Genomic DNA, 27,576 nt, shown 5'->3' with positions numbered 1-27,576 from the left:
GGGGGGGGGGGAGGTGGCTTAAGGCAGAAAGGGGTCAGTGATCACAGTGCGTGGCACCTGTGAAGTGCCCAGAATGAAGTGGTAGATCCTCTCATCATCATCATCATCATCGTCACTGAGACCCTTTTGTCCGCAGGATCGGAGCCTCTTGCTTTCAGCCTTATCGTTTAGCCTCCTCGTTACAGAGAGAGAAACTGAGGCCCAGAGTGGGGAAGGGCTTTCTCAGCAGGAAAGCTCTCAGGTCCCCTCATTCCCTGTTGGATCCCCTGTCTCTTCTCCTTCACTCCTTCCCACCTCGAGTCCTGCCCTGGCTTTCCGTGCCCAGGGTCGGGCCCTGGCTCCCAGTCCTGACCAGGCAGTGCCCAGGAGAGAAGCGAGCAGCGGTTGGAAGAGTAGACGCAGAGGCCCGGCGCGTTCTCAGCCCTGGCTCTTTGTCTGTCGCTTTGTGATGGTAAGTGCTGCTCCTAAATCAGTTCTGTGACACTGTTATTGTTGCCCAGGGCGCAAAGAGTCTAAACTTTTCCCCTGAGGTCAAGAATGTGGCCGGTCCCCAAGCCGCCCGGAGCAGGGGCCTGGGTGGCTGGGGGTGGGGCTGGGGCCTCACCCCGAGCTGGGGCGAGATGTTGGGGGGAGGGGGTCAGCGGGAACAAAACGCTTTGAAATGCCTCCTCTCCATCACTGCCAACATTGTCCGCTGCCCACGGGGGGCCTGGCACCGCCTTGCCGGGGCTCCGGCCCCCAGCCCTGGCCAGGCCCGGCCCGGCATCTGAAAATGGACAGAAGGTTATTGTCCCTCCTCGCAGCCCTTTGTCTGCCCCAGTTCCAGATGTCTAGGCTGGGACCAGGGAGCTGACCCATGGTGGGCAGGGGGGAGGGGACAAAGGGGGAGAGCACGGGTCACTGCATCCTGAGGGGTCATTCCCAGACCCTGAGATCCCACCCAGCCACAGCCCAGTCACCTTCTGGGCCGTCTCAGCCCTGGGATTGTCCCTGTTCCCTTGTCTCTCCTCCCCTTCCCGGCAGACCAGGTTCCGGGCTCAGGAAGAGTTAAGGGCGCTTTGGGATTCCCACTGCTCTACCCCGCTAACTGTGTGATCTGGATAAGCTGTGCCCCTTCTCGCAGCCTTTGCTCTCGCGTGGGTATCACTGGACCAGGGTGCATTCATTCACAAGAAATGACAGAGCCCTCCTATGTGCCCGCTCCGTGCTGGGCATGGGGGCGCACAATGGTGGGTGGGCCACTCAGATCCTTCCGGATTGTCGTTTATAGTCGTGATAGTAAAGGGGCAACATTTCCCACCGACTCTTTCTGTGTCAGGTACCTGCTAACCGCTTTACCTGCATTATCTCATCCTTTTCACAACAAAATCAAGGACGCAGTAGATATTGTTCTTCTATCCATTTTCTAACTTTCGATACTGAGATTCCGAGAGGTAAAGTCCCTTGCCCAAAACTAGGCGGCCAGGAAGCAGCAGAGCTGGGATCTTAGCCCAGGCTGACCGCAGCCACCGAGAGGAATGATCCACTAATAAATACTTGGAAGGTGCTGAGCGCAGAGCCTGGCACTGCTCCAGACTCAGCCCACGGAGTGGGTGGTGGTGGTAATGCCACCCGTGAGCTTCCCATTTCACAGATGGTGCTACTGAGGCCCAGATCAGAGAGAGAGAAGCTCGGGGAAACTTAAATAGCAACACCAACCGGGATTCCAGGACCACCAGGGTCGGCCAGAGAGAGGCAGGCAGCCCGGTTTTGGTTTCAAACCCCAGTTCTGTGTGGGCTTGGGCAAGTGATTTAGCTTCACCATGCCTCCATTTTCTCATCTATAAGATGAAGATATTCCCTACTTCACAGGGTTGTTGTGAAAACTAAGTTAGGTAATACATTTCAAGCACTTAGCACAATGCCTGGCACACAGCAGACAGTTAATGATAGCTATTACTGTTATTATTCTGAATGGGGTAACATCTATCCTTTTGAACCTTCCTCTCACCTGGGGTCACCTGAGGACAAGGCTCTGTTGAGAGGAGGGAGGGGCTGTGGGTTAGCAGTTGCTGAGTGGGGGTGGGGATAGCAATGCTTGGTCTGCTTGGGGGTTTCTAGAAGTGTTGCGACACGATACTCCTGCAGGTCAGAGGAAGGCAGAAGGGGTCAGGCTGGGAGGGGAAGGGGCTGCCTGGCCCCAGAGGAGTTAACAGCTCCCGCGCCCTGGCCCAGCGGGACTGCCACGATTTTAGCAGAGGAGCCAGGGCTGCTTCCTGATGGGCAAAACAGCTGGCTACACGAGGAAAACAGCTGGCCTGGACCCAGCCTCCTGAGGACAGAGGCAGATTCTCAGAGGAGGACAGCTCCACATCTGGGCTCCTGGGAGAGGAGGGCATGGCCAAGAGCGAGAGGGTGGTCCTTTGGGGGTGGGGTGGGCATTGGGTGGGACCCTGGAAGATGAGGGGGCATGGGCAGATTCCTCGACCAGAGACCAAGATATGCTATGTCTAAGCGGAGTGGTGACTCCATCTGGAATTTGGGGGTCTCAGTCTCCCCTCAAATAGGAAAGATGAGGGGCAGGGGAGCAGATGGGGGACAAGACTTTGGCGTTCAGCCCTGGGTCCGCTTGGAACCGGGCTTGGAACTTCATGTAGGAGGGAGCCTACTGGGGCTCCTGGACCCCCATCTGCCGAGCTGCACCAGGACCAGGAGCAGGGTGTGGGCTCCTGCTCTGGCCAGGATCCTGGGCTCCCTTGGCCACAAAGCAGGACAGGGGCCCAGAGAGCCCCCAACCCAGGAGACGTGAAGCTCGCAGCTGGTAAGAGCTCCATCCGTGCATCCCCTCTGCCGTACGCCCCCCGTTCCCATCCTGCTTGGCTGCCAGGTTGTGAGGACCCGCAACCCTGGGGCTCTGTGTGGGCCCTGGGGTACTTTTAGGCTGCCCCCACCCATTGGCAGGGAAACAGCACCTGAGACGTCGCGTTAGGTTGGGCAGGGAAGGCGGAGGGTTAATGGGGTGTGACCAGGGTCCACTGGACCACAGCCACCTGCCAGGGCTCCTGACCCCCAAGCCCCACAGGCCAGACACCCCTAATTTCTCTCTGACCTAGGGGGCTCCTCTAGCCCACCTTCCTAACCTCCAGGAAGAGGGGGTTGGCCTTCACCTTGGGTATGCCAACCTCAGTGCCCCTCTCCCTGATGAAGGTCACTCTTCAGGGTCCCTGCCTGTAGGCAGACCTTGGAGCTGAGGCTCCCAGAGGGGAGAAGAAGGGTGCCGGGGAGGGGGACAATTCTTCCAGGGTCTCTGTTTCCGGAAGCCAGGGTGGAGCCTGAGGCACTGGCGCCACCACCTGGCTTTGGCCAGAACTACAATGGCTGAGGGAAGGGAGTGAAGATGCTGTGGGGAGGGGAATCCAGAGCCCAACTATGTGTTGGTCCAGGGTGGTCTGGGTCCTATTCAGCCAGATGGACCCAAAACAATCATTTTCGGGGTCCTACGTGACCCCTAGAATGAGGCCTTAGGCCCATAGAATAGCAGCTTCAAACTTGAGCCGGCATCAAAATCACCCGAAAGGCTTGTTGCTTTAACCTCCACTCGCAGAGTTTATGATTCAGTAGATATGGGGAGGGGCTTAGGAATCTGCATTTCTAACAATTTCCAGGTGACGCTGCTGCTGGCTCTGGTCCAGGGACCATGTTTTGAGAACAACTGCTTTAGAATTTCGGCGGGTTTGGCGCAATATTACCTTTGCAGAGTTCGCCATATTATTATATGTGAAGGCAAAAAAATGAGTGTAAGTAGGAGCACAGGTGCTTGGTCGGCCCACCCTAGTCAGTAACCCCATAATATTTCTTTTTTTAAATTAATTTTTATTGGAGTATTGTTGATTTACAATGTTGTTAGTTTCTGCTGTGCAGCAAAGTGATTCAGCTATACATATATATATATATCCACTCCTTTTTAGATTCTGTTCCCATATAGGTCATTACAGAGCATTGAGTGGAGTTCCCTGTGCCATACAGTAGGTTCTTATGACCTCATCATGTTTCTATTGAGAGCCCACCCAGTGCCCGGCTGGCCCTGCTCTAGGGCTGGTATAAAATGGTGAAAGTGGCAGACGGGTCCCTGCCTCAGAACTCACAGCTGGGCAGGCATGGCATGTGACCTTTCCACTTGCGAGTCTAAAAGGCAGCTCAAAATAAGGTCCAACGCAGAACCTGATTTCACATTCTACCTGCTGCTTCTCAGGTCTTCCCCATTCAGAACCTATCCCACCACCCAGCCCACTTCAAACCCTGTGAGTCATCCTGACTCCTCGCTCCATCTCTCACATCTAATCCCATAAGGCTGTGGGCTCTGCCTCAATTACATCTCAGCCCTGCCCACCGTCATCTCTCCCAGTACCAGGCTCTCCTGGGCTTTCATCCTTGCCCCCATGGTCCGCCCTCTGAGCTGCAGCCAGAGCGATCTTTTTAAGAGGAATCCTGTCACTCCTCTGCTTACCCCCTCCAGTGTCTTCGTGTTGCACTTTTCAAAAGAATCCAAAATCCTGCCATAGTTTTAAGGCCCTAAGTGGTCCTCACCTCTTACCACACTCCCCTTGCTCACTTTGCTCCAGCTACCCTGGCCTCCTTGCTTGTTCCCACCTGTTCCCTCCATCTGGAACACTCTTCCCCAGATCTGCTCTTGGCTGGCTCCCCTTTGCTCTGAAATGTCTTCACTGACCCCTCTATTCAATGTTGCCTCCCACCCTCAGCTACTCTCTGTTCTCATTACCTTGTTTTATTTTGTTCATAGCATTACTGTTCTTCGAAGTTATCTATTAATTTATCAGTTTGCTTGTTTCCTGTCTGCCTTCCCTCATCAGAATGTGAGCACCTTAGGAACAGAGACTGTCTGTACCTCTGTATCCCCAGTACCTAGAATTCTTCCTGCACATAGCGTGTGCTCAATAAATATTTGCTGAATGAATAGGATTATATAGGATTCCCTGTAGGAGTAGGTCCCCCTGACATGACATCAGGGAAGGCTTTCCAGAGGGCCTGTAGAAGTTGGCCCAGTTCAAGCAGAGGAATTAAAAAAAAAAAAAGGGATGTGGGAAGGTCTTCAAGCATGAAGTGTTCTGGAAACTGTACATAGTCCAATTTGGCTGGAGCAGGAGATAGGGGAGGGGAGGTCAGAGGAGTTGGAGAAGCAGCAGGCAGGCCACGAAGGGCCTCCTTGTCCCTTGAGGGGTTTGAGCTCTATGCTGAGGACAATGGCAGCCCCCAAAGGGTGTAACACCATGCAGTTGAGAAAGCACCACTGTGTGAAGAACAGTTTCCAGGGAGAAAGCCTCGGGCGCGGGGGTGAGTACTGGCAGGTGCTGTAGCCCAGGTGAGTGGTGCTGATGCCCTGAGCCGCGCAAGTGGCCACGTGCAGGAGACATTGAGGTGGTCTAGCCAGGATGAGGAGTGGGCTGAGAGAGAGGCACTTGTCATCAGCTTGAGGGAGGCCACCGGAGTGGGAGCAGGTTTGGGGGAAAGACTGGGGTTCTGTTTTAGACAGATGGAATGTGGGTCCAGGTGAGAAGCAGAGACACATGTCAGTTTTGCAGAAAGAGGGAGTGGTCCATGAGGTCGGCTGCTGGAGGGAGCCCTCTTAGATGAGGGGCCAGGAGGATGCCGGTCTTGACGGGAGCAGTTTGGCTGGAGCAGCCTTGGTGTGTGTCAATCAGCGAATGAAGGTGAGGAAGTGAGACCGGGAGCAAAGCACAGGCAGGCAGCTGACTGTATTCATATATTTAAAAAATATATTTATTTATTTATTTGGCTGCACCAGGTCTTAGCTGCGGCATGTGGGATCTTCGTTGCAGCATGCAGGATCTTTTGTTGCGGCATGAGGGATTTTAGTTGCGGCATGTGGGATTTAGTTCCCTGACCAGGGATCGAACCAGGGTCCCCTGCATTAGGAGCATGGAGTCTTAACCACTGGACCACCAGGGAAGTCCCTGTATTCACATTTTAAGTTGGGGGAGGTTTAAGTCCTTTGGAATGTTGAAGGAAGGATCCAGAAGAGACGGATGTTGGTGATCCAGGAAGGGCAAGAGAATGGCTTTTGGAGTCCAAGGATGGTTCTGTTATGAGGAAGAGGTGCCTCTTCCATGGTAATAGGCCGTGAGAGCACAGGCCAGCTTGGTCGCAGGGCGTGGAAGGTTTGGAGGCTGGAAATAAGAGTTCTCAGGTGATGGCTTCTCTTTTTCCAAAGAAGGCAGGAAGATTTTCACTGGGGGAGAAGGAGTGGAGTGAGGGCTTCAGAAGACCTGGGCGTGTGAAATGCCACAGAGGAGCAGGGGCAGCAGCACAGGGAAACTGGATTGTTGGGCTCAGTGAAAGTCCAGTGGAGAGTGGAGATCAGGAGTGTGCAGCAGTCTTAACATGCCCCAAAGCAAGATGGCTGTAGGGTTTTTTCAGGCAGGAATGATGGGAGAACCCTGGGGCAAGGGAGTCAGTGACAGGCTAGACCACTGGGTGGACTGGGGAGGGAGAGAGGTGAAGATGGGAGGGGTCAGTGCATTGGGAGGAGGACGACGACTGAGGTGAGAGAAGAATCTGGAAGCCCCATGACTAATAGCATGGGCAGAGGCTCTGGGATGATCCTGGGATGGGTGAGGTGGGGGATATTGCTTTGGTATCCCCAGGACTTCCCTGGCGGTCCAGTGGTTGAGCCTCCACGCTTCCACTTCAGGGGGCACGGGTTCAATCCCTGGTCAGGGAACTAAGATCCTGCATGTTGCTCAGCATGACAAAAAAAAAAAAAAAAAAAAGGGTATCCCCTTTCTGGGGCTGGGAGTGCCTTCCAGCAGAGGCAGCCATGCAAGGGAAGGGACTCATTATTTCCCCAGGATGCTTCAGGGGGCCTCAGGCCTTCCATTGCAGGGCACTGGCTGTGAAGCAGCCCCACCTGGAAGCTGTTGGAGGCATTGGAGCTGGGCTGGAGACCAGGACTCTGGGGTCTGATGCCTCCACATGCTGCCCCATCACCAGGCTGTTCCTTGCTGGGCCCCCACCCCTTTTCTTGCAGTGGCTTAGCCCCCCTCCCTGACCCTGGGAAGAACCTGAAGGGGGACCCAAAGGTGCCATAGGAGAGTAGGTTCCCATGGGTGAGGGGCTGAATGGAAGGAGAGGCTGGCTTCTCCAGTTCTGTCTTCCAGCCCCAGGAACTCTTCCCGCCTGCCAGGCCCCATGCATAGAATGAAGTGCATTCACGCTCTCAAGGAATCCTTGCAAACCCTCCGAGGTGGGTGCTGTTAGCAGCCCTTCTACCCAGGAGGCCCTGAGGCTCCGGGAAAGCGACCTGCCTCAGGTTGGTGGTAGAGAGGAGCTAGAACCCACCGCTGGTGCCTCCAGACCCCTCCCCTCCCCTGCCCTAAGAGAGTCTGGGGACCCTCTTCCATCTCAGCAGGGGCCTTAGGACCCCGACTCTGACCAGACACAGGAGTCACACTGCTTTGGAGGGGGCTGGGTCACCGTGAGGGGCTGAGTGGTGCCCCATGTTCTACACTCAATCTAAGAGTAGGCCTTGCTCTCCTAAAGGGCCGGAGCAGTGCCAGTGCTGGCGACGGAGGCGAGGACGATGACGCGCGGGGGACGTCAGGCTCGGACCGCGGCGGGATGACGTCTGCAGGTCAGGGGGACCCCCTCCCCGCCCCCCAAGCCGGTCTTTCTGTCCGCCCACGCGTCGGCTGGCTGGTCTGAGAAGTTCCGTCTGGGCCCGCCAGAGGGCGCCCGGGGGCGGTGGAGGGGGCTGGAGCTGGGGAACCCGGAAAGGCCGCGGCCCAGTGGGTCCCGTCTGCGGCTCAGGTCAGAGGGTCAGATGGATGGCCAGGGAATCCGGATTCAGGGGCGCTCAGTGGAGCCGGATTCTGGCGATTGCACGCCCAGGGATTCGTAGTCGAGCATTCTGAGATGCCCGGGCGGCTCGGATGCCGTCCCCCACGACCCTCCAGCCGGGAGGGAGCTGCTCCTGGATCGCGTCCGGGGCGGGTGTCCGGGCCCTGGCCCTGCGATGCCCCTGGTCGAGGAGAGGACACTTGAGAATCCACGAATAGGGGTTAGGAGTGGGAGTCCACTCTTTGGGGGGTGCGCCCCCCACAACCCCTTCCGGGCCCGCCTCGGCCCCGCCCCGGCCCCAGGCCCCGCCCCGGCTGGGCCGCCCCGCCCCGCCCACTACCCTCGGCTGGGCTGGGAGCCCCGGGGGCCGCCGCAGCCGCCAGAGCGCCCGCCATGCGCGCTGCCCCCGCTGCCCCGCTGCTCCAGCTGCTGCTCCTGCTGGGGCCGCGGCTCGAGGCTGCGGGCGTCGCAGAGCCGCCGCTGCCCGCCGTGGTTCTTGCCATCCTGGCCCGCAATGCCGAGCACTCTCTGCCCCACTACCTGGGCGCGCTGGAGCGGCTGGACTACCCCCGGGCCAGGATGGCCCTCTGGTGAGAGAGACCCGGGCATCGGCATCCACCGGGCATCTATCCCCCAACCCCACCGACAGTCCGGGCTCCAGATGGCCCCATCTGCTCGCTGCCCAGACACCACCCAGACAGGCCCCTCCCTCGCAGATAGGCCCTCCGCAACCCGTGTCTCCGGACAGGACCCCTTATCCCCCTGGCCCTGCAGACTGACCTCTGAGGCCTTAGGTTGACAGAGGGACACCATTCCCTAATTCTGGCCCCTATTCCACCTCTTGGGACCTCCTCTGGGTGTAAGTTGGGCCCAGTCCCTCTTGCCCTAGCCCTCAGAGCTGAAACTGAACCCGTGGGACCTGTGGTTGGCTGATTTGGAGCGGAGCAGACAGGAGCAGCTGGCGTCCCCTGGGGCCCGATGTGGCACAGACCAGCAGGCCTCCGGGTTCCTGGGGAGCCCGTGAGGGTGCTCTCAGCCCTGGGCTCCATGCTGCCCTATGGGGGAGTCACACCCGTTCCCCCTTCCCCTGGGCTGGTTCCAGCCTCTCTCAGGAGAGGGGCTGGGTTCTGCGGCCAAGGGCAAAGCCCCCTTCCTGCAGTCTCTCCCCCTAGGCGTCCCTGCAGGGCACTGGAATCAGAGGCCACAGTCTGTGGAAGCCAGAGCAGGGAGGAGTCCCAAGCTGAGGTTGGGGATAAACTGAGAGAAATGACCAAACTACCCTCCCTCCCCAACACACCGAAGTTGGGCTGGGTTTGGAGCCAGTGGCCTGGGGAGGCTGCCCACAATTACCAGTTTGGGAGTTAGTTAGTTCCCACCCATAGAAGACTTGACACGTAGTTAATCTTCACTTCTGGGGAATTGACTTAAAGGGGCAGTATCACCTAAAACCTGGGCTCTTGGCTAAGCCCCCTGCACCCCGCTCTGTCATGAGAGCCCCTTCAGAGAGGCTACTCGTGGTGGCAACGGAGCTCGGGCCCATCAGCATTTCTCAGGGACGCTCAGAGTGTGGTTTGGTCGTTATTACAACTATCTGGTGGAGAGAAGCAGCAGCTCCTCTGTCCAGTCCTGACTCAGAGAGGGGAGGGGACTGACCTGTGGTCACACAGCAGGGAAGGAAGGTAACCAGAGAATGTGGCAGGTATGTTCCTCAAAGTTGAGGTACTTTTCATCCTTCAAAATGCATTTGAGTTCTGTCATCTCAGCCCCTGAGCATGCCAGGACAGCTTAAAGTTACAGGGAGAAAGTGAAGCCCAGAGAGGGTCAGAACCTGCCTGAGGTCACACAGTGGATCACAGACCTATGATTGGGACCTGGCTTCCTGCCTTCCTCTGGAGCACACCTGCTTCCTCTGCTCCCAGGAGAGGCCAGCCCTGCAAGTGTTGGTGCTCCGGGGGTCAAGGCTGCCTCAGGGTTTGGTCCTTCGGTGGCTGTGCCCCCTCACCCTTCTTCCTCCTGTGTCCTCAGGTGTGCCACAGACCACAACGTGGACAATACCACAGAGATGCTGCAGGAGTGGCTGGCTGCTGTGGGCGATGACTATGCTGCTGTGGTCTGGAGGCCTGAGGGGGAGCCCAGGTGGTGACCTGAGGGGAACGTTTTCTGGGGAAGATGGACAACAGCTGCAGCCCAGAGAAGGAAAGGGACAGCCCCGAGCCACAGCCTCCAGACCAGGGCCCTGTCCACTGCCCTGCAGAGAGGGACACCACATGCACCTACTGCATGGGAACATCTCATCGTTTTACCCCCTCAGGTCCTACCCAGACGAAGAGGGCCCTAAGCACTGGACCAAAGAAAGGCACCAGTTTCTGATGGAGCTGAAACAGGAAGCCCTGACCTTTGCCAGGGACTGGGGGGCTGACTATATCCTGGTAAGAAAGCCTGGCCTACAATTGGGCTTCCCACAGGTGGTGGCACCTGTCCTTGACAGAAATCTTGGCGTGACTTAACCACCTGTAGGCTGGCTCCTTCAGCTAGCAACCTGGGTCAGAACCCAGATCAGATATTGAGCTTGGATCCTTATGCTTGAGCTCAGACTTGGTACTAAACCTGGATCCCTGAGTCAGAGTGCAGGGTATATACTGAGACTCGATCCCTGGGCTAGAGCCCAGAGTATAAACTGAGCCTAGTTCCCTGGACTAGAGCTCAGAGTAGGTCTTTGGATTTACTTCCTAAAACTTCAGATAAAGTTCTTAGATCAGCAATTCGGGTATAATCTCTGGACCCAATCCCCAAGCCAGTGCCCCAGACTAGATTCTTGGTCCAGAAATGGATCTACTGGTTTATAGGTTAGACCTCTCTGAGGGAACCCCATTGGATCCTGGGAGACTTTCTGGGTTTCTGGAAATCTGGAGGGATCCCACTCAGTGAATCCTTGGGGGACTGCAGCCCAGACAAGGCTGGGGCCTGTGACATCCCCCTCCCCACAGTTTGCAGATACGGACAACATTCTGACCAACAACCAGACACTGCGGCTTCTGATCGAGCAGGGGCTGCCCGTGGTGGCCCCGATGCTGGACTCTCAGACCTACTACTCCAATTTCTGGTGTGGGATCACCCCTCAGGTAAGGCCGGGTTCGGGGGCCTCAGGAGGCTTGAGGTCTGAGAGGAGGGACGTGGAGAGACTGAAGGCCTTAGGGTCTGTGGGCCCTGGCAGGGGAGCAGTGTGCTGGGGATGGAGGGGCGCCCTCTCACAGCCCGGAGCCACCCCTTCCCCAGGGCTACTACCGCCGCACAGCCGACTACTTCCCTACCAAGAACCGCCAGCGCCGGGGCTGCTTCCGTGTCCCCATGGTCCACTCCACCTTCCTGGTATCCCTGCGGGCGGAGGGGACAGAACAGCTGGGCTTCTACCCCCCTCACCCCAACTATACCTGGCCCTTCGACGACATCATCATCTTCGCCTACGCCTGTCAGGCTGCTGGTGAGGACAGCCCTCCTTGAGCCTTTCTCCCAGGCCTCTAGGCCTTTGCACATGCTATTCCCTCTGCTTGGCATGCTCTTCCCCACTCTGCAATTAATCTTTTTAATTCCTGTGTGTCCTCCAGGTCATAGCCTTTCTTGGGCCCACTGCCCCAGTAGGTTAGATGTCCTTCTGGCCGTCCCCACCATGGTACTTTCACGTATTCCTTCATTAGGCAAATATTTATGGGACACCTACCAGGTGCCAGGCACTGGGGAGACAGCAGTGAGTAAAATCAGGCAGTCTCTGACCTCCTGGATCCTCCAGTCCAGTCAGTCAAAGGATCACACAAATCAATGTCCAATCACAATGACCGGAAGAAGAGCTTTTTGATTATAGGTGTTTTGGGAGCTTAGACTAGAGTTAACCTGTCAGGGAAGGCTTCCTGGAGGATGTAAACTTTGGGGCTGAGATCTAAAGTATGGGCAGACATTAACAAGGTAGACAGAGCAGGACAGAGCATTTTAAGCAATGGGACCAGCAGGTGCAAAGGCCCTGTGGTGGCAGGGGATGCAAGAAGGCAGGCAGCTGGAGCACAGTAAGCAAAGGGGGCATGGTGCAGGCTGAGGCAGGAAAGGTAGGCAGGGGCCAGCTTGTGTGGACCTGATGGGCAAGCATCTGGTCTTTAGCCTGTGGGTGTTGGGCAGCCATCAGAGGATCATGTGATTGGATCTGAACACTAGAAAATATCATTCTGTTGTCAGTGGTTATTTTTAAGATGAAGGTTACTAGAAAGTGTTTGGGTTTGGGGAATTCCCTGGCGGTCCAGTGCTTAGGACTCTGCTTTCTCTGCTGAGGACTCAGGTTTGATCCCTGGTCAGGGAACAAAGATCCCGCAAGCTGTGTAGCGCCGCCAAAAAAAAAACAAAAAGAAAAAAAAGTGTTTGGGTTTGGATGGGATAAACCCAGTTCTGAGGAAGAGTCGACGTTGAGAGTGAGACAGAGATACTGCTGTTGGAATAAAGATCTTGAGAAGGCTACACAGAATGTATTTCATGGTGTGCACTCATGGGTGGCAAGGACATGAAGGCTGTCTGGTGGGTGGAGAACTCTGCTCATGGTCAAGGTGAATTAGAAGTGATGATTTAATCAAGAAGTGTTGCACTTGGGCAAGCAGTGTGTGAGAAGTGTCCAGGGAGAAGAGTGTCATCTTTTTTGTGTGTGTGCATGAGGTACTAGCAACATCTGCAGTGCAGAGATGCAGGAAGAAAAAAAAACCAAGTGCAGAAAGAGAATGAAGGTGAAACAAATACATGGAGAAAAAAATGAGAAGAAGCAAAAGTATTTCCTTTTTTTTTTTTTTTGGCTACACCGGGCGGCTTGTGGGATCTCAGTTCCTCAATCAGGGATTGAACCCAGGCTCAGAATCCTAACCACTAGGCCACCAGGGAATTCCCTATTTCCTTATTTTTTTCATTCCTACCTCTACTTTGAGTATCAGCCGCTCTTTATTGGTCAGCGGTTTGTAGGAATTTCGTGAACAGGGGTTTTGTCTCCATCATTCATGCTTCCACCACCTGCACTGGGCCAGGCTTTGTGCTCAATGCTGGGCCTGGAGTTAACTCTTTTTTTTTTTCTCTGTTGTTGTTGTTGTTGTTGTTGTTGTTTTTTTGCGGTACGCGGGCCTCTCACTGTTGTGGCCTCTCCCGTTGCGGAGCACAGGCTCCGTAGGTGCAGGCTCAGCGGCCATGGCTCACGGGCACAGCTGCTCCACAGCATGTGGGATCTTCCCGGACCGGGGCACGAACCCGTGTCCCCTGCATCGGCAGGCGGACTCTCAACCACTGCGCCACCAGGGAAGCCTTGGAGTTAACTTTTTAATAGATACCATGTGCCTGCCCTGGAGGACTCACAGTCTATAGAAGACAAAGGCTAAATAAATAATTATAATAAAGATGATAAACATTGAAGGAATAAAAAAGGCCACTCTGGTTGCCAGGTGGAGGACAGCATGGTGGGGGCAGGCGAGGGGGTAGGGTTAAGTGTAGGGATCCAGGCAAGAGGTGATGGTGCTGGATTGGCGAGGGGGGTTGGGCAGAGGTGGGAAAGATTTAGGGGGTGGAGCAACGCCCGGTGGCATCAGGTGGCTGTAGCCAGGTGTGAGTTTGCCTGCTCCTTCCTCACCTTGATCCCCTGAGGGCAGGGACTGTCTGTCTTTCTCACCACCAGCAGCCAGCTGGTGCTCTAGACGCGTCTATTGCGTGAATAAACCATTTCGGCAGGAAGATCCCTTAGATATTGTTTGAGCCAAGCCGTTTCTCCCTCCAAGCCCAGGTGGGAATGCCGGGTCCCAGACAGGACTCACGTGGTGGGTCACTGGCAGGACTGGGCCTAGGACCTCCCATCTGGGTTCTGAGAGCCCCACCCTGCACTCCAGTGCTCACTCGGCCTCTCTCCGCAGGGGTCTCGGCCCACGTGTGCAACGAGCACCGTTATGGGTACATGAACGTGCCTGTGAAATCCCACCAGGGGCTGGAGGATGAGAGAGTCAACTTCATCCACCTGATCTTGGAAGCGCTGGGTGAGGGCTGCGAGCCGGTGTGTCCCCCCTCCCCACCGCCGGGGTTGAAGCCTCTCCCCAACTCATTCCCTGACTCTGGGCAAGTCCCTTTTCCCCCTGGGCCTCAGTCTGCCCATCCGTACAATGGAGGCAGGTGGATTCTGTGATCTCCTGCTGGGTATTCTGCCAGGGGGCAGGAACGAGGGGGGCTAGGACTCCAGGGCTGCCGCTGACTAGAGCCAGTAGGGACTCATGATGGGGGGGTGCTTTCCTCTGCAGTGGATGGGCCCCCCATGTGGGCCTCAGCTCATGTGTCCCGGCCCCCAAAGAGGCCCAGCAAGATGGGGTTTGATGAGGTAAGTCCTCCCGGCCTGCAGGATTGGGGCCAGGAGGTGGGTGGGCTCTCCCCTCCCCTCCCCCTGCACCCACTCCCCTGCCTCCCCTCCTCTTCCAGGTGTTTGTCATCAGCCTGGCCCGCCGGCCCAACCGCCGAGAGCGCATGCTTAGTTCGCTCTGGGAGATGGAGATCTCTGGGCGTTTGGTGGATGCCGTGGACGGCCGGTGAGGCTTCCTGGGTGGGGACAGGACCCTGGGCAGCCAGTGGGGACTGGGTGGTCCATCACAGCTCCATGGGGGTGGGAAAAGCAGACAGTGAGCTGAATGAGTTTGCCATTCTAGGAGGTATTCAAACAGGGCCTGAGTAATTCTGTCTCGGGGAGTCCCAGGGCAGACAGAACAGGACAGGGTGCCCTCCCTCAGCCCACCTGAGGGAGGAGAGTACAGTGGTTAAGGCCCAGGGTCTGGAGCTTCTGGGCGTGGTCACCAGCTGTGTGACCTCCATCTCTCAGCCCTACTGTGTAAACGGCGAGTAACTGCCTTCCTCTTAGGGGCTTGTAAGGGTTCAGTGAAGGTTTAGCCGGGGCCTGAAATGTAGTAAGTATCCCAAAGGTTAATAATGTCTTCATTACGATTATCAGGGTTACTCTTTTCCATCCTGAACTTAGGTCCCTGATGGGCGGGGCGAGGGTGGGAGCAGGCCAGTCGTGTTCCCCCGGCAACCAGGGGTCACACGGCCCCACGTGCCCACTGCTGTTTGCTGCTTATGCCCCGGCCCTGTGGACTGCAGGAAGTCCATCCTTTGCTTGGGCCGCTGCCTAAGAAGTATCCGCCGCGTTCCCCGCATTCATCCTGGGGTGTGTCCCCCTCAGACTGCTGCCCCCTCCCCTTAGGATCCCCCCCGCCCGAGGTGGCAGTGGCTTTCCAGGTCCAGTCACTGATGGCTTCAGGCCACACGAAGCAGTAACAAGACTGAAGCCTCCTTCCAACCAGACTCCAGTGTGACTGTCCCCAACTTGCACAGGCCAGTTCCCCCTGGACAGGTCCCTGGCGGGCACCCCTGACCCCCTTATACCATCTGCCTCAGGACACTCAACAGCAGTGTCATGAGGAGCCTCGGCGTGGACCTGCTTCCCGGCTACCAGGACCCCTACTCGGGCCGCACACTGACCAAGGGCGAGGTGGGCTGCTTCCTCAGCCACTACTCCATCTGGGAGGAGGTGAGGACCCCCATCCACTGCTCTGTGCCAGCACTCGTGTGACCGGGGGTTGACCGAGCACACTAACAATGACCCGGCCAGCAGCTTTCAGCCTCCTAAGGGCCCAACCCTATACCTTATTCACCCTGCGGTCTCCACTGAGCACCTGCTGTGTGCTAGGAGAGCTTCTGCTCTGAGAACACAGAGGTGAACAAGAAGAATGCAGCCGGTCCCTCCTGGGGCAAAGGGACCAGAGCAAGGCGCAGAAATCAAGAACTAGGGTTGCCGCGGAGCGGGGATATACAGGCCGTTTGAGAGTGCGGACTGGCCCGGCCTCCTGGCCTCCTGTGGGGTCAGGGTGGGCCTCACCATTGAGGGGCAGGGAGAGGAGGCTTCTCAGCAGAGGAAGGCAGTGCGGGCACAGGCCCTGGGGCTGAAGGAGTTGGGTGTGTTCTGTGTGGGAAGAAGAAAGGCCTAGGGCTTGGCCAAGCAGCCTCAGCCCTGGGCTGGGGTGTGAGTGCCTGGGAGAGGTCACTGCCTGGACACAGCAGGAGAGGACCCGGGCCTGGCCCTCCAAGGGGCGCCCCCTCCAGGAGGTGGAGCACAGACTCACTCCTTGTTTTTATTTTCTACTGTAGCCAGAATATGGGCGTGTGAGCTTATATTTCTGCTTTTCTGCTACCTCTGAACAGATTGAAGGATGATGTATGTTTCACCACTTACTGAGCTGATCTCATGCTCTTTTCACATTTCCAACAGTTACAAAAAGTATTTTTTCTCAGGGATGTGTGGGGCTAGGGCCTTCCTCCACCCCCCAGCCTAGCTTCCTCGAGGAAAGCCCAAGAGGCAGAAGTGAGGAGCCAGGCCCTGGAGTCCAGCAGATGTGGTTCAGATCCCAGTTCTGCCACTTCCTGGCTGTGTGTCCTTGGACGAGTGGGTTCATCTCCCTGTGTCTCCATCTCCTTGCCGCAGTACGGGGACATCATGCCTCCTGAGGGTCCCTGGAGATGAGCACTGTGGCCCCAGTGCTCAGTGACTGCAGCAAGGGTTCTGATTGCCATTGTGATCTGCTTGGAGAGCAAGACTACCCTCTGGACCCGTCTTCCATCGGGAGAAACCACTCAGAGACGGGTCCCCTTCCCCGAAGGTCACGTAGCGCAAGGGCAGGGCTCACAGGCCCCCTTACTTTGCCGGCCTGATTCAGGGCCAGGGGTGGAGGGAAGAAGGGAGGCCCCCCCAGCCCCGCCCAGCCTTTAGCAGCTGAGCGACGCAGCCAGGGCTGAGCATTTGGCCTGTAACTGAGGCCAGGAGTGTCTGTCAGAGTCAGCCAGGTGGGAGGGGTCTAAAGAGCCTCCCCCACCACCGTGTACCACAGGTGGTTGCCCGGGGCCTGGCCCAGGTCGTGGTGTTTGAGGACGACGTGCGTTTTGAAAGCAATTTCAAGATGCGGCTGGAGCGGCTGATGAAGGAGGTGGAGGCGGAGAAACTTCCTTGGGACCTGATGTAGGCAGCCAGTGCCCCCAGGGGCCAGGGAGAGGGGTGGGCCTCCAGGGGTCTGCCTCCTCCTGAGGGGTTCTGGGACATCTACAGTGACTCCTGGGACTCCTGGTGTCACCTGCAGCTACCTCGGCCGGAAGCAGGTGAACCCTGAGGAGGAGGCAGCCGTGGAGGGGCTGCCGCACCTGGTGGTAGCTGGCTACTCGTACTGGACACTGGCGTACGTCCTGAGCCTGGCTGGCGCCCGCAAGCTGCTAGCCTCCCAGCCCCTGCACCGAATGCTGCCCGTGGATGAGTTCCTGCCCATCATGTTTGACCAGCACCCCAAGTGAGCCTCAGATGGGGGCAGGGCAGGGTCAGCCTATCTCGAGAGCCCACCTCAGCAAGTAGTAAGTCCCCTCACTGGGCAGGTGGAGAGACTGAGGCTGGCAGGGCTGAATCACTTCCTTCTGGTCACCAAGGAATAGCCCAGCTTAGCCTTGGAGTCAGACCAATCTATGTGTGAATTCTGTGATGCCCTGTGGTTTTCAGTCAAGCAATTTTCCTGTTCTGTGCCTCAGTTTCCCCATCCGGAAAATGGGGATAAGAGAAATCCTGCCTCAGGATTAGATGGGGAGGGCGGTCAGGTGCTCTGGGGGTGAGGTGCCTGGCTCCGGGCTGACATGGGTCTGGGTGGAGGGGCCTACCCCAGCCCCCCTGAGCCAGCCTCCCGCCTCCCAGTGAGCAGTACAAGGCACACTTCTGGCCGCGGGACCTGCGGGCCTTCTCAGCCTGGCCCCTGCTCGCTGCTCCCACCCACTACGCGGGGGACGCTGAGTGGCTCAGCGACACAGAGACGTCCTCGCCCTGGGACGATGACAGCGGCCGCCTCATCAGCTGGAGTGGCTCTTATAAGACCCTGCGGGACCCCCGCCTGGACCTGGCCGGCAGCAGTGGGCACAGCCTCCATCCCCACCCCCAGGATGAGCTCTAGGTGGGCCTCGGTTTTCTCTCGCCTTCAACGACTGACTCTGTGTTTGGGTCTCCCTTTCCTCTTCTCAGCTGTCTTCTCTCTCTCCCTCTCTCTGTTTCGGGCTTTCTCTCTCTCTGTCTCTGTTTGTATCTTTGACTGTGTCTGCATTTCTCTGTCCACCTCTAACTCCCTCTCTCTCGCTCTCTTTCTCTCTGCCCATCTCTATCTCTTTGTGTCTCTCACTATCTCTGTATCTGTTTCTGTCTCTGTCTCTCACTGTCCAACTCTAGTTCTTTCTACTTCTCTCCTCTTACCTCTCTTGTCCCACCAGGTCAGGCTGGTGACTCCAGAGAAGTACCAGGGAATAGGCCATAGCTGTCCAGGGAGCAGAGCAAGAGCCGCCACCAGGAACCATAGACCCAGTAGAGACCTGGCTGCCACCTTGGGCATGGCCACTCTGCCCTCTGGACTCGTCTTCCATTGGGAGAAACCACTCAGAGACGGGTCCCCTTCCCCAAAGGTCACGTAGCACAAGGGCAGGGCTCGCAGGCCCTCTTACTTTGCCAGCCTGATTCCGGGCCTGGGGTGGAGGGAAGAAGGGAGGGCCCCCAGCCTTCAGTTTCAAGCTGGGCGGACACAGGAGCCCTGCCCCCAGCTGAGGACCCAGCTGCTGGGGCCCCTCTGCCACCTTCTACCTCCACCTCAGTTCCCTATCCAGCTTGACACATGGGTCTCACCTGCCACCCTCTTCCCTGGCCAGTGGGAAGTGCAGGGAGGTGGGAGGAGGACCCAGCACACAGTAGGCCCTCAATAAAAGCTGGCTGGTATTGCACTTTATACTTTTTAACTCATGGTTGAGCCTCTTTGCGTGTCCTGAGGGCTGGGAGGGAGGCGTTCCTGATCTGTGGATGAGCAGGTGGAGAGACAGAGAGGGGAGGGCAGCCTAGAGAAGGAGTCAGGCGATCGATCTGGCATCACGTCCTCAGTCTGCTCATCGGTAAAGTGGAGGTGGGAGGAGAAGTATCTCATGGGCCAGGTGGGTATAAAGTAGCCAGGCCTGGAGCCCAGCCCACAGTGAGTGCTTACCCACTGCGGCTGTCGTGGTCATCACTGGCCTCACCTTGCTGGCCAGGGTGGGCCCAGGCCAGACCGAGGGCTGCTGAGGCCTCCTTGCCTTTGGATCTTCACTTGGGCAGTTGGAACCCCTCCCCTGGAAGTGGCTGGGGAGATCCAGGGCTCCCCTCCTGCCCTAACTAGTGTGGCAGCCAGAGGGCGCAAGGTGGCAGAACCTGGACCTTGTGGGCCAGGGCGCCCTCTGCTGGTTTGGGGCCAGCAATGGGAAGGGCGCCTGGGGCATTTGGAATCCGCCCCCTGTGCTCTGGGTTACTTGCAGCAGCTTCACCTTCTAATGCTCTCCTGCTTGGGAACTGCCGGCCTTCCTCTCTCCCCACCCCTGGAAGGCCCAGCAACTGTCTCCACTGCCTGTGCTCAGGCAGCCGGAGGGGATGGGGAGGCGACTCCTTGTCTTGCCCGTAGCTGCTATGGCTCCACCAGCGCAGGACCTGCCATCTCCAGGTTTCCTCCTTCAGAGGAGCCCCTCCCCCATGCAGCCCCTTGACTTGGTCTTGTAAGCCCCTGGGTCCTGGCAGAGTCAGTCAGGCACCCCCTGGGGCTGGGCTTTCCCTCCTTCCGTACCAGGGATGAGGTCCTGCTGGCCTGGCTTTGGTTCCAGAGCTTGGCATGGCTCTGAGAAGGACTTTAGGCCAGAGCTGTGGCATTGGTGCTTTGTTCATTCCAAGACCAAAAGCTATTGATTCTGGATGGCTATGACCTTGAGTAAGTCAATTCTCCCTTCCAGGCTCCAGGTGTCCCTTTGACTCATTAAAATGAACATCTATTGAGCACCCTCTATGGGCCATGTTTAGATACTAGGGATACAGCGGTGAATAAAACTGTCCCTCAAAAATCCCTGACCTCATAGAGCTGACATTCTAGTGAGGGAGACAGACAAAAACAGAGAAGCAAATATTGGAGGTTGTTGAGTCCTACAGAACAAAATGAGGGAGGAAATATCAAGTATGAGCTGAGAAGTTAACACATGAACAAAGACTTCAAGGAAGTGAGGGGACAAGCTATGGGGATATGGGAAAGAAGACCATTCTAGGCCAAGGGGGCAGCATATGCAAAGGTCCTGAGGCAGGAACAGGACTGGCAGGTTCAAAAGACAGGGAAGATGCCACTGTGGCTGGAGCAGAACGAGCAAGGAGGAGCCAAGTTCTGGAGGTGAGGGAGCCAAGGCCAGGGCCAGAGCACGGAGGGCCTTGGAGGTCATTTTGGCTTTTACTCTGAGACAGGGAGCCCCTGGAGGGTTTGAGGCAGACAAATGACACAATTTAATTTTTATTTTAACATGATTACCCTGGCTGCTGTAATGAAATGTAGTTGGATCCAGGGTAGCAGTAGGTAGATGGGTTAGGAACCCATTGTAATAATCCAAGTGAGACATGATGGTGCCCCAGACCAGGGTGTTAACAGTGGGGTCGGTGAGAGGCAGCAGCAGAATTTCAGGAGGAGACACTGATACGCCACCGCTGGGAGCTGCTCCCTGCGCTGCCTAGCAACGGTCAACCCCTCTGTGTTCTTCCACATTGTCAGCGAGCCCTTGGGCTACATCTCCTTCAGGCTGTTTGCAGACAAAGTTCCAAAGACAGCAGAAAACTTGCGTGCTCTGAGCACTGGGGAGAAAGGATTTGGTTATGAGGGGCCTCCTTTCACAGAAGTATTCCGGGATTTATGTGCCAGGCTGGTACCATCATGGCACTGGTGGCATCCAGCTACAAGGAGAAATTTGATGACGAGAATTTCACCCTGAAACACACAGGTCCTGGCACCTTGTCCGTGGCAAATGCTGGACCCAACACAAGTGGTTCCCAGTTTCTCATCTGCACTGTCAAGACTGAGTGGCCGGATGGCAGGTGTGTGGTCTTTGGCAAGGTAGAAAAGGTCATGAACGGTGTGGCAGCCGTGGACCACGCTGGATCCAGCAATGGCAAGACCAGCAAGAAGCTCACCATTGCTGTCTGTGGACAAATCTAGTAAATCCGACTCGTGCCTTATCTTAAACAGCCCATTCCTTCCGTAGCTCAGTAGAGCATCCCTCACCCTCATCTGCTCGGGACATCCTATAATCTTTGTGCTTTTGCTGCAGTGCTTTGGGTTTCACATTTTCCATTCCCCGCTCCAAGTCTAGCTGAATTGCAGAGTTAAGTTTATGATTATGAAATAAAAGCTAAACAACAACAGAGAGAGAGACCTAGACAGATTGAGGATAATGTCAAAGTTTTGGACCCAAATTACTAGAAGAATGGAACTGCCATCAACAGAAATGGAGAAAACTACAGAGTGTGGGGTAGGGGACTGGCTTGGGGCGGGTCAGGAGATCATTTTCAGATGTGCTACATTTGAGATTCAGGTGCAGGTGTCAGTGAGTTAGATACACGAGCCTGGGATTCAGGGGTCGGGTCTGGGCTGGAGATAGAAGCTTGGCATCCCCTGTCCTGACCCAGAAGTCCTGGCCCCAAACCACACACCCCACCACCTGTTACCTGGGGAGCTGGTTGAAATGCAGATTCCTGCCCCCTCCTAATTCTCCTGCCCAGGGTTCTGATTCAGTAGGTTGTGGGTGAGGCCTGTTTTTGAACAAAACTATCGCAGGTGATCCTGAGGAGCTGACAGGTTTGCGAACTGTAGCTATATCTACGTACGGTAAAATTTACTTTGATTTTTTTTTTGGAATGAATGAGTCTTTAAATTCTATAGTGCTTTACAATTTTCAACAGTTTCACACACATGATTTCATATAATTCCATAATAACCCTGTTTTTCCCCTAACCCTCTACTGCACCTCCCCCTTCCCTGTCCCCACTGGTAACCCCTAGTTTGTTCTCTGTATCTAGGGGTGTGTTTCTTTTTTTAATTATGGACATTTATTTGATTTTATTTTTTTATGTTGGGGGTAGGAGTTTATTAATTTACTTATTTATTTTTGCTGTGTTGGGTCTTCGTTTCTGTGTGAGGGCTTTCTCTGGTTGCGGCAAGCGGGGGCCACTCTTCATTCTTTTTTGTTTTATTCACCAGTTTGTTGTATTTTTTTTTTTGATCCCACATATAAGTGATATCATACAGTATTTGTCTTTCTCTGTACTTTGATGATTTTTGACAGATGTAAAGTCATGCCACCAGTACTACAGTGAAGATACGGAATATATACATCCTCCCAAAAAGTTCTCCTCTGCCTCTCTGCAGTCGATTCCCTTTTCCCACCCCAGTCCCTGGAAACCACTGATCTGTTTGCCTTTTCCAAACTGTCACCTGGATGGAATCATGTAGTACCTGGCCTTTTGTGTCTGTCTTCTTTTATCCAGTATGTTTTATTTGGAAGTTTTATACAAAACTGAGCTTTAAAGTCTTCCCTAATATTTTATACCACAGTTTCTAATCCTAATATATATTATGAAGAATGAAGTATGAAATTTTCATCAAGACTTCCAAACGTCCCCCAATACCCACCAGACTACTCAGATGCTGTGTAAATATTTTGGTTTTCTGTGGGTGCCCTGCTCTGAAAAAAGGCTGGGAAGTCTTTCTCCAAGGCATACCCACTGCTTGGGGGAGGCATGGGGAACTGCAAGAAAGTGAGAGTGGGGATGGGTCGGGGCAAGAACCAGGTCTCCTTCTCGCTCCTGCTGGACCACTTCTAATCTGCTCTTCCCCCCACCCCGCTACTGCCACAATAGTGTGCAAACCAAGAGACAAGGGGCTTTGCTATGAGTAAATGGCAGCTTTGGGGCATTGGCTGTTTGCCAACTGTTTCGCCTGCTTGGGGAGCTCTTTTTTTCCTTCCGGTTTCTTAGCCGAATTGTAGATGCTGGAGAATTCCCTGGCGGTCCAGTGGTTAGGACTCCGCACTTTCATTGCTGAGGGCCCTTGTTCAATCCCTGGTGGGGGAACTAAGATCCCTTAAACAGCAGGGCGGCCAAAAAAAAAAAAAAAAAAATGAAGGGATACTGGAGAAGAGCCCTCCCTGCAAACCTACTAGTCACAGCGTAGGCCTTGCGGGCAGAGAAAACTGGCTTGAGTTGTCTCAGCCCCTTCTAGCTCTGTGACCATGGGCAAGTGTCCTGACCTCTCTCGAGGCTCAGTTTTCTGCTCTGTAAAATGGGACTACACTCAAGCCGACCTCACCAGATGTTGTGAGGATTCATTGAGCTAATGCAGGTGAGCGCGGTGCCTGGCACAGAGGGAGTGCTGCACTGAGGGTCACTGGTATCACAGTGACCCTCCAGACGATGACAGTGAATCAGGATGGACTTGGGTGGTCTGCCTGAGTCAGAGGAAAAAGTGTGGCAGGGAGAAGGAGGGTGTCTCTGTAAACAGGTAATCTAATTTCCAGTTTCACCTCTGCCACTGAATTATCTGTACCCCTTGAGCCAGGTCCTTCTCCTCTCTGTAAAATGTGTTTCCTTCATTAAAATGAAGGGGCATGACCAGATTTGCCCTCCAAGATCACTCCCAGATGGTCCGGGAAGTGGTTCTCAAACTTTAGAGTCCAAACTTTACAGTGCATCCGAATCACCTGGAGAACTTGTTAAAACACAGATTGCTGCTCCCCCCGCCCCCCAGTTTCTGATTCAGTAAGTCTGGGGTGGAGCCTAAACAATGTGTATTTCTAACAAGTTCCCTGGTGATGCTGATGTTGCTGGTACAGGGACCCCACTTTGAGAACCGCTGCTTTGGGCCACCGTAGAACCTGGACTCTCTTCTCAACTGAGTCCAGCGTCCATCCAATCTCAGAGGCCCAGGGTCACTGAGGGGCTGGTTAAAGGTCCAAGAGGAGCCAATCCTTGATAGGGCCTGGGAGAATTTTCTCTCCCTACTCCACCCAGGACTTGAAATCTCTCAAGTCACCTGAAAGAAAAAGCTAGACCCTGTTTGGAGCACGGATTCCTTCTCCCCAGGGTTATGCTGTGGCCATTGCATCAGGGCCCTGGAGGAAGTGCGCTAAGATGGAAACAACTGGTAATCAGGCCCTAGGGCAAATGGTGAGGCTGCTCCAGAGCCTAAGGACTCGGGCCATCCCCCTGCCAGGAGCTGCACGCAGGGCTGGGGTCCAGCGCTGGAGCTAACAACTCCTCCTTCACCTGTGTTTATTTCCAACGAATAAGAAAAGCCCAGGTTCATTGTTGAAATTTAGAGAAACAGAATGAGGAAACTAAAATCGTTAGTGTTAACATTCTGAGAGAGTGTCTTCCGGTTAAAAATTTAAAAAAAAACTTTTATTACTTAAGCTGGGTGGCTGGGTGGTGCTCCATTAGTGTTTATTTTATTGTTATTAATATTATTATTATTTTTGGCTGCACCGTGCAGCATGCAGGAATCCTACTTCCCTGACCAGGGATGGAACCCATGCCCCGTGCAGTAGAAGCACAGAGTCCTAACCACTGGACCGCCAGGGAAGTCCCGATTTTATTATACATCTTTAAATGGAACAGATACATTATGTTTGGGTTGAATTGTGTCCCCCAAAAGTTAATATGTTGAAGTCCTAACACCAGTACCTCAGAATGCAACTTTATTTGGAAATAGATTTGTTATAGTTGTAATTAGTTAGGATGAGGTCATACTGGAGAAATATGGGTCCCTAATATCCACTACAGCTGTTATCCTTATAAAAAGGGGAAATTTGGATGCAGACACACACACGTGGAGAAGGCCATTGGTAGACTGGAGTTCCGCTACCAAGGAACTACCAAAAGCTAGGACCAAGGCCTGGACCAGATCCTTCCCAAGCACCTTCAGAGGGAGCATGACCCTGCCAACACCTTGATCTCAGACTCCTGGCCTCCAGAACTGTTTAGTTCTGTTTAGTTTCTGTTGTTTCATTCACCCAGTTTGTGGTACTTTGTCAAGGCAGCCCTAGGAAACTAATACACATTACATACCCTCTTTTGTTCACAGTTTTATTTTTTATTTCATTTATTTATTTTTAAATTTTTGACCGCCTCTCACGATATGAGGGATCTTAGTTACCCAACCAGGGATCGAACCCATACCCTGTGCAGTGGAAGCGCAGAGTCTTAACCACTGGACCACCGGGGAAGTCCCTGTTCACAGTTTTAAAAAGAGGATATATAAGTGTAATACAAGAAACACCCATGTATCCTCCACCCTAAATTTGTAGTTTTTTTCTCTGTGAATATATATCTACATCATCATGGTCGACTTACAGCTTTGCACCTTGCCTTTTACTTTTCTCAGCTATATGTTTTGGAAACCTTTCCACATTCAACAATTGATCTGTCTTATTATCTATTTTATTATTATTTTTTGGCTGCATTGGGTCTTCATTGCGGTGTGCGGACTTCTTACTATGGTGGCTTCTCTTGTTACGGAGCACGGGCTCTAGACGCGTAGGCTTCAGTAGTTGCAGCACGCAGCCTCACTAGTTGTGGCCCGCAGGCTCTAGAGTGTAGGCTCAGCAGTTGTGGTGCACGGGCTTAGTTGCTCCGCGGCATGTGGGATCTTCCCGGACCAGGGCTCGAACCCGTGTCCCCTGCATTGGCAGGCGGATTCTGAACCACTGCGCCACCAGGGAAGTCCGGTTACATCAATTTTTAAACCTACCAGCAATGTGTGAGACTGCTCATTTCCCAATGTCCTCATCAGTGCTAGGTAGTGCTCTTAAAAAAAAAAGTGGCCAGTGCTGGCCAGGCTTGGAGAGGCTTGAATTCAGAAAACACGGTCCAGCAATCCAAAGTGATATCAGGGAATTCCCTGGCGGTACAGTGGTTAGGACTCCATGCTTCCACTGCAGGGGTCACGGGTTTGATCCCTGGTCAGGGAACTAGATCTCACAACTAAAAGATCCTGCATGCTGCAAAGAAGATCCCGCAAGCTGCAACTAAGGCTCAGCGCAGCCAAATAAATAATATATTTTTTAAAATTCCTGTTTTCTTTCCAATCGCACGTCCTTCCTGCAAGCCGCTTGATGCAGCCAAAACAAAACAAAACAAAAAACCCCCACAAAAAAACAAAGTGATATCAGAATAACTCAAGTTCTTTACCTGCATTTCTCAAACACCACAAAAGGGGCAGATAACAGACCACAGCTATGCTTTAAAAATTCCCCTTCTCTGGCACTTCCCTGGTGGTCCAGTGGTTAAGACTCCGAGCTCCCAATGCAGGGGGCCCGGGTTCGATCCCTGGTCAGGGAACTAGATCTCACAACTAGAAGATCCTGCACGCTGCACAGAAGATCCTGCAAGCCGCAACTAAGACTCGGCGCAGACAAATAAATAAATAAATAAATAATATTTAAAGAAAAAATCCTGTTCTCTTTCCCATCGCACGTCCTTCACCCACTACAGGTGTCCCTGTGCCCCTGTCTTCAGCACCCCTTCCTCCCTGTTGCCTGTCTCTAAGATTTTCCCCCTCCTCCTTCCTGTCACTCGCTTCCAGTGTATGCATGTGTGTGTATGTGTGTGTGTGTTGAGGGTGGTGACCTCTCAGTCCTGTCCATTCTCAGATTCTCCATCACAAAAGCCCCGAAGAACTGCACTGGCAGAGAAAAACCCTCCTCATATGGTGGGTAGGGGACAGAACCACAGAGGCAAAATCCTTCAGTGGGTGGGGAGGGGAAAGCTTTAATCATTTCATCTGGTCACGTCAGAGGGGTTGGCTGTGTACTCCTTGAAGACCGAGTGGGATGTGTTGCTTTGGTGTCCCTCACCCTGGGCTTAGCACACAGTAGGGACTTCATAAATGTTGGTTCATTGAATGTGGGAGCACTGAAAAATGATCAACAACTCTGTGTTGGGGCTGGCAAGAGATGTTTTACAGAGATGTTTGACCTAGGCCTGGAAACAAGAAGGTTATCTTGGGCAGCAAAAATGACATCACTTCTTCTGAAGCGGGGGGGATAAGGTGGGGGAAGGTGGGAGAAGGTGGAGAGAATTCCACTGGATGAATTTATGTTTCTCTATGAAAAAGGAGAGTTGTCATATGGGATGGGGAAGAGGCAAAGATTTGGAAAAGCCAACGTGGTGGGCTTCCCTGGTGGCGCAGTGGTTCAGAATCCGCCTGCCAATGCAGGGGACACGGGTTTGAGCCCTGGTCCGGGAAGATCCCACATGCCGCGGAGCAACTAAGCCCGTGCGCCACAACTACTGAGCCTGCACTCTACAACCCACGAGCCACTACTGAAGCCTTTGCGCCTCGAGCCCGTGCTCCGCAACAAGAGAAGCCACTGCAATGAGAAGCCCGCGCACCACAACGAAGAGCAGCCCCCACTCACCGCAACTAGAGAAAGCCTGCGCACAGCAACAAAGACCCAACTCAGCCAAAAATACATAAATAAATAGATAGATAAATAAAAAGCCAACGTGGGGAGGAGGAGGGGGTCCAGGGATAAATTAAACCATTGCTGGGCAGTGGTGAGGGCTCAGCTGAGGGTGGAGGAAATGATTTGTGCATTTGATCTTTGCAGAGACTCTGGTGGTTGGATTACAATAAGGATTGGGGATCCATCATTTCTTCAACAGGGAGAAAATGAACGGGGCAAGGGAGTGGAGGGCTCCCTAACACTGAGGAATGAACGCCATAAGCATTAGACAGTAGGCGGGAAGGCAAAAGAATGAGTTCTGTTTGGAGAGGGGGAGCT

At 54.4% G+C, this 27,576-nt stretch overlaps 1 protein-coding gene and 1 pseudogene across 10 annotated transcripts; both read left to right on the top strand.

Annotated features, from left to right (window-relative positions):
* Positions 1–340: 340 nt before the first annotated feature.
* CERCAM (cerebral endothelial cell adhesion molecule) lies at positions 341–18,705 on the top strand. 10 transcript variants are annotated; one of them, XM_027104673.1, is made up of 16 exons: positions 345–451; positions 2,637–3,776; positions 5,572–5,708; positions 7,558–7,648; positions 9,880–9,990; positions 10,166–10,283; positions 10,842–10,976; positions 11,131–11,335; positions 13,776–13,895; positions 14,154–14,230; positions 14,329–14,435; positions 15,298–15,430; positions 16,785–16,912; positions 17,031–17,234; positions 17,627–17,879; positions 18,190–18,705. In XM_027104673.1, the coding sequence occupies exons 5-15, from the start codon at positions 9,917–9,919 to the stop codon at positions 17,877–17,879; spliced, it is 1,554 nt and encodes a 517-aa protein (XP_026960474.1). In that variant the 5' UTR covers positions 345–451; positions 2,637–3,776; positions 5,572–5,708; positions 7,558–7,648; positions 9,880–9,916; the 3' UTR covers positions 18,190–18,705. The 10 variants fall into 10 exon arrangements, with proteins under 10 accessions (XP_026960478.1, XP_026960480.1, XP_026960474.1 ...); XM_027104674.1 differs by lacking the exon at positions 345–451 and having other exon boundaries at positions 2,459–2,800; positions 3,645–3,776; XM_027104677.1 differs by lacking the exon at positions 2,637–3,776 and having other exon boundaries at positions 341–451.
* Positions 18,706–20,439: 1,734 nt separating this feature from the next.
* Positions 20,440–21,000, top strand: LOC113619395 (peptidyl-prolyl cis-trans isomerase A-like; annotated as a pseudogene).
* The last annotated feature ends 6,576 nt before the right edge of the window (positions 21,001–27,576 follow it).

Source organism: Aethalodelphis obliquidens, unplaced genomic scaffold (genome assembly GCF_003676395.1).
Source record: "Aethalodelphis obliquidens isolate GAN/ISIS:26980383/991018 unplaced genomic scaffold, ASM367639v1 scaffold7, whole genome shotgun sequence".
Lineage (NCBI taxonomy): Eukaryota > Metazoa > Chordata > Mammalia > Artiodactyla > Delphinidae > Aethalodelphis > Aethalodelphis obliquidens.
The sequence above is the reverse complement of the archived record's forward strand: the minus strand, read 5'-3'. Positions and strand labels throughout refer to the sequence as shown.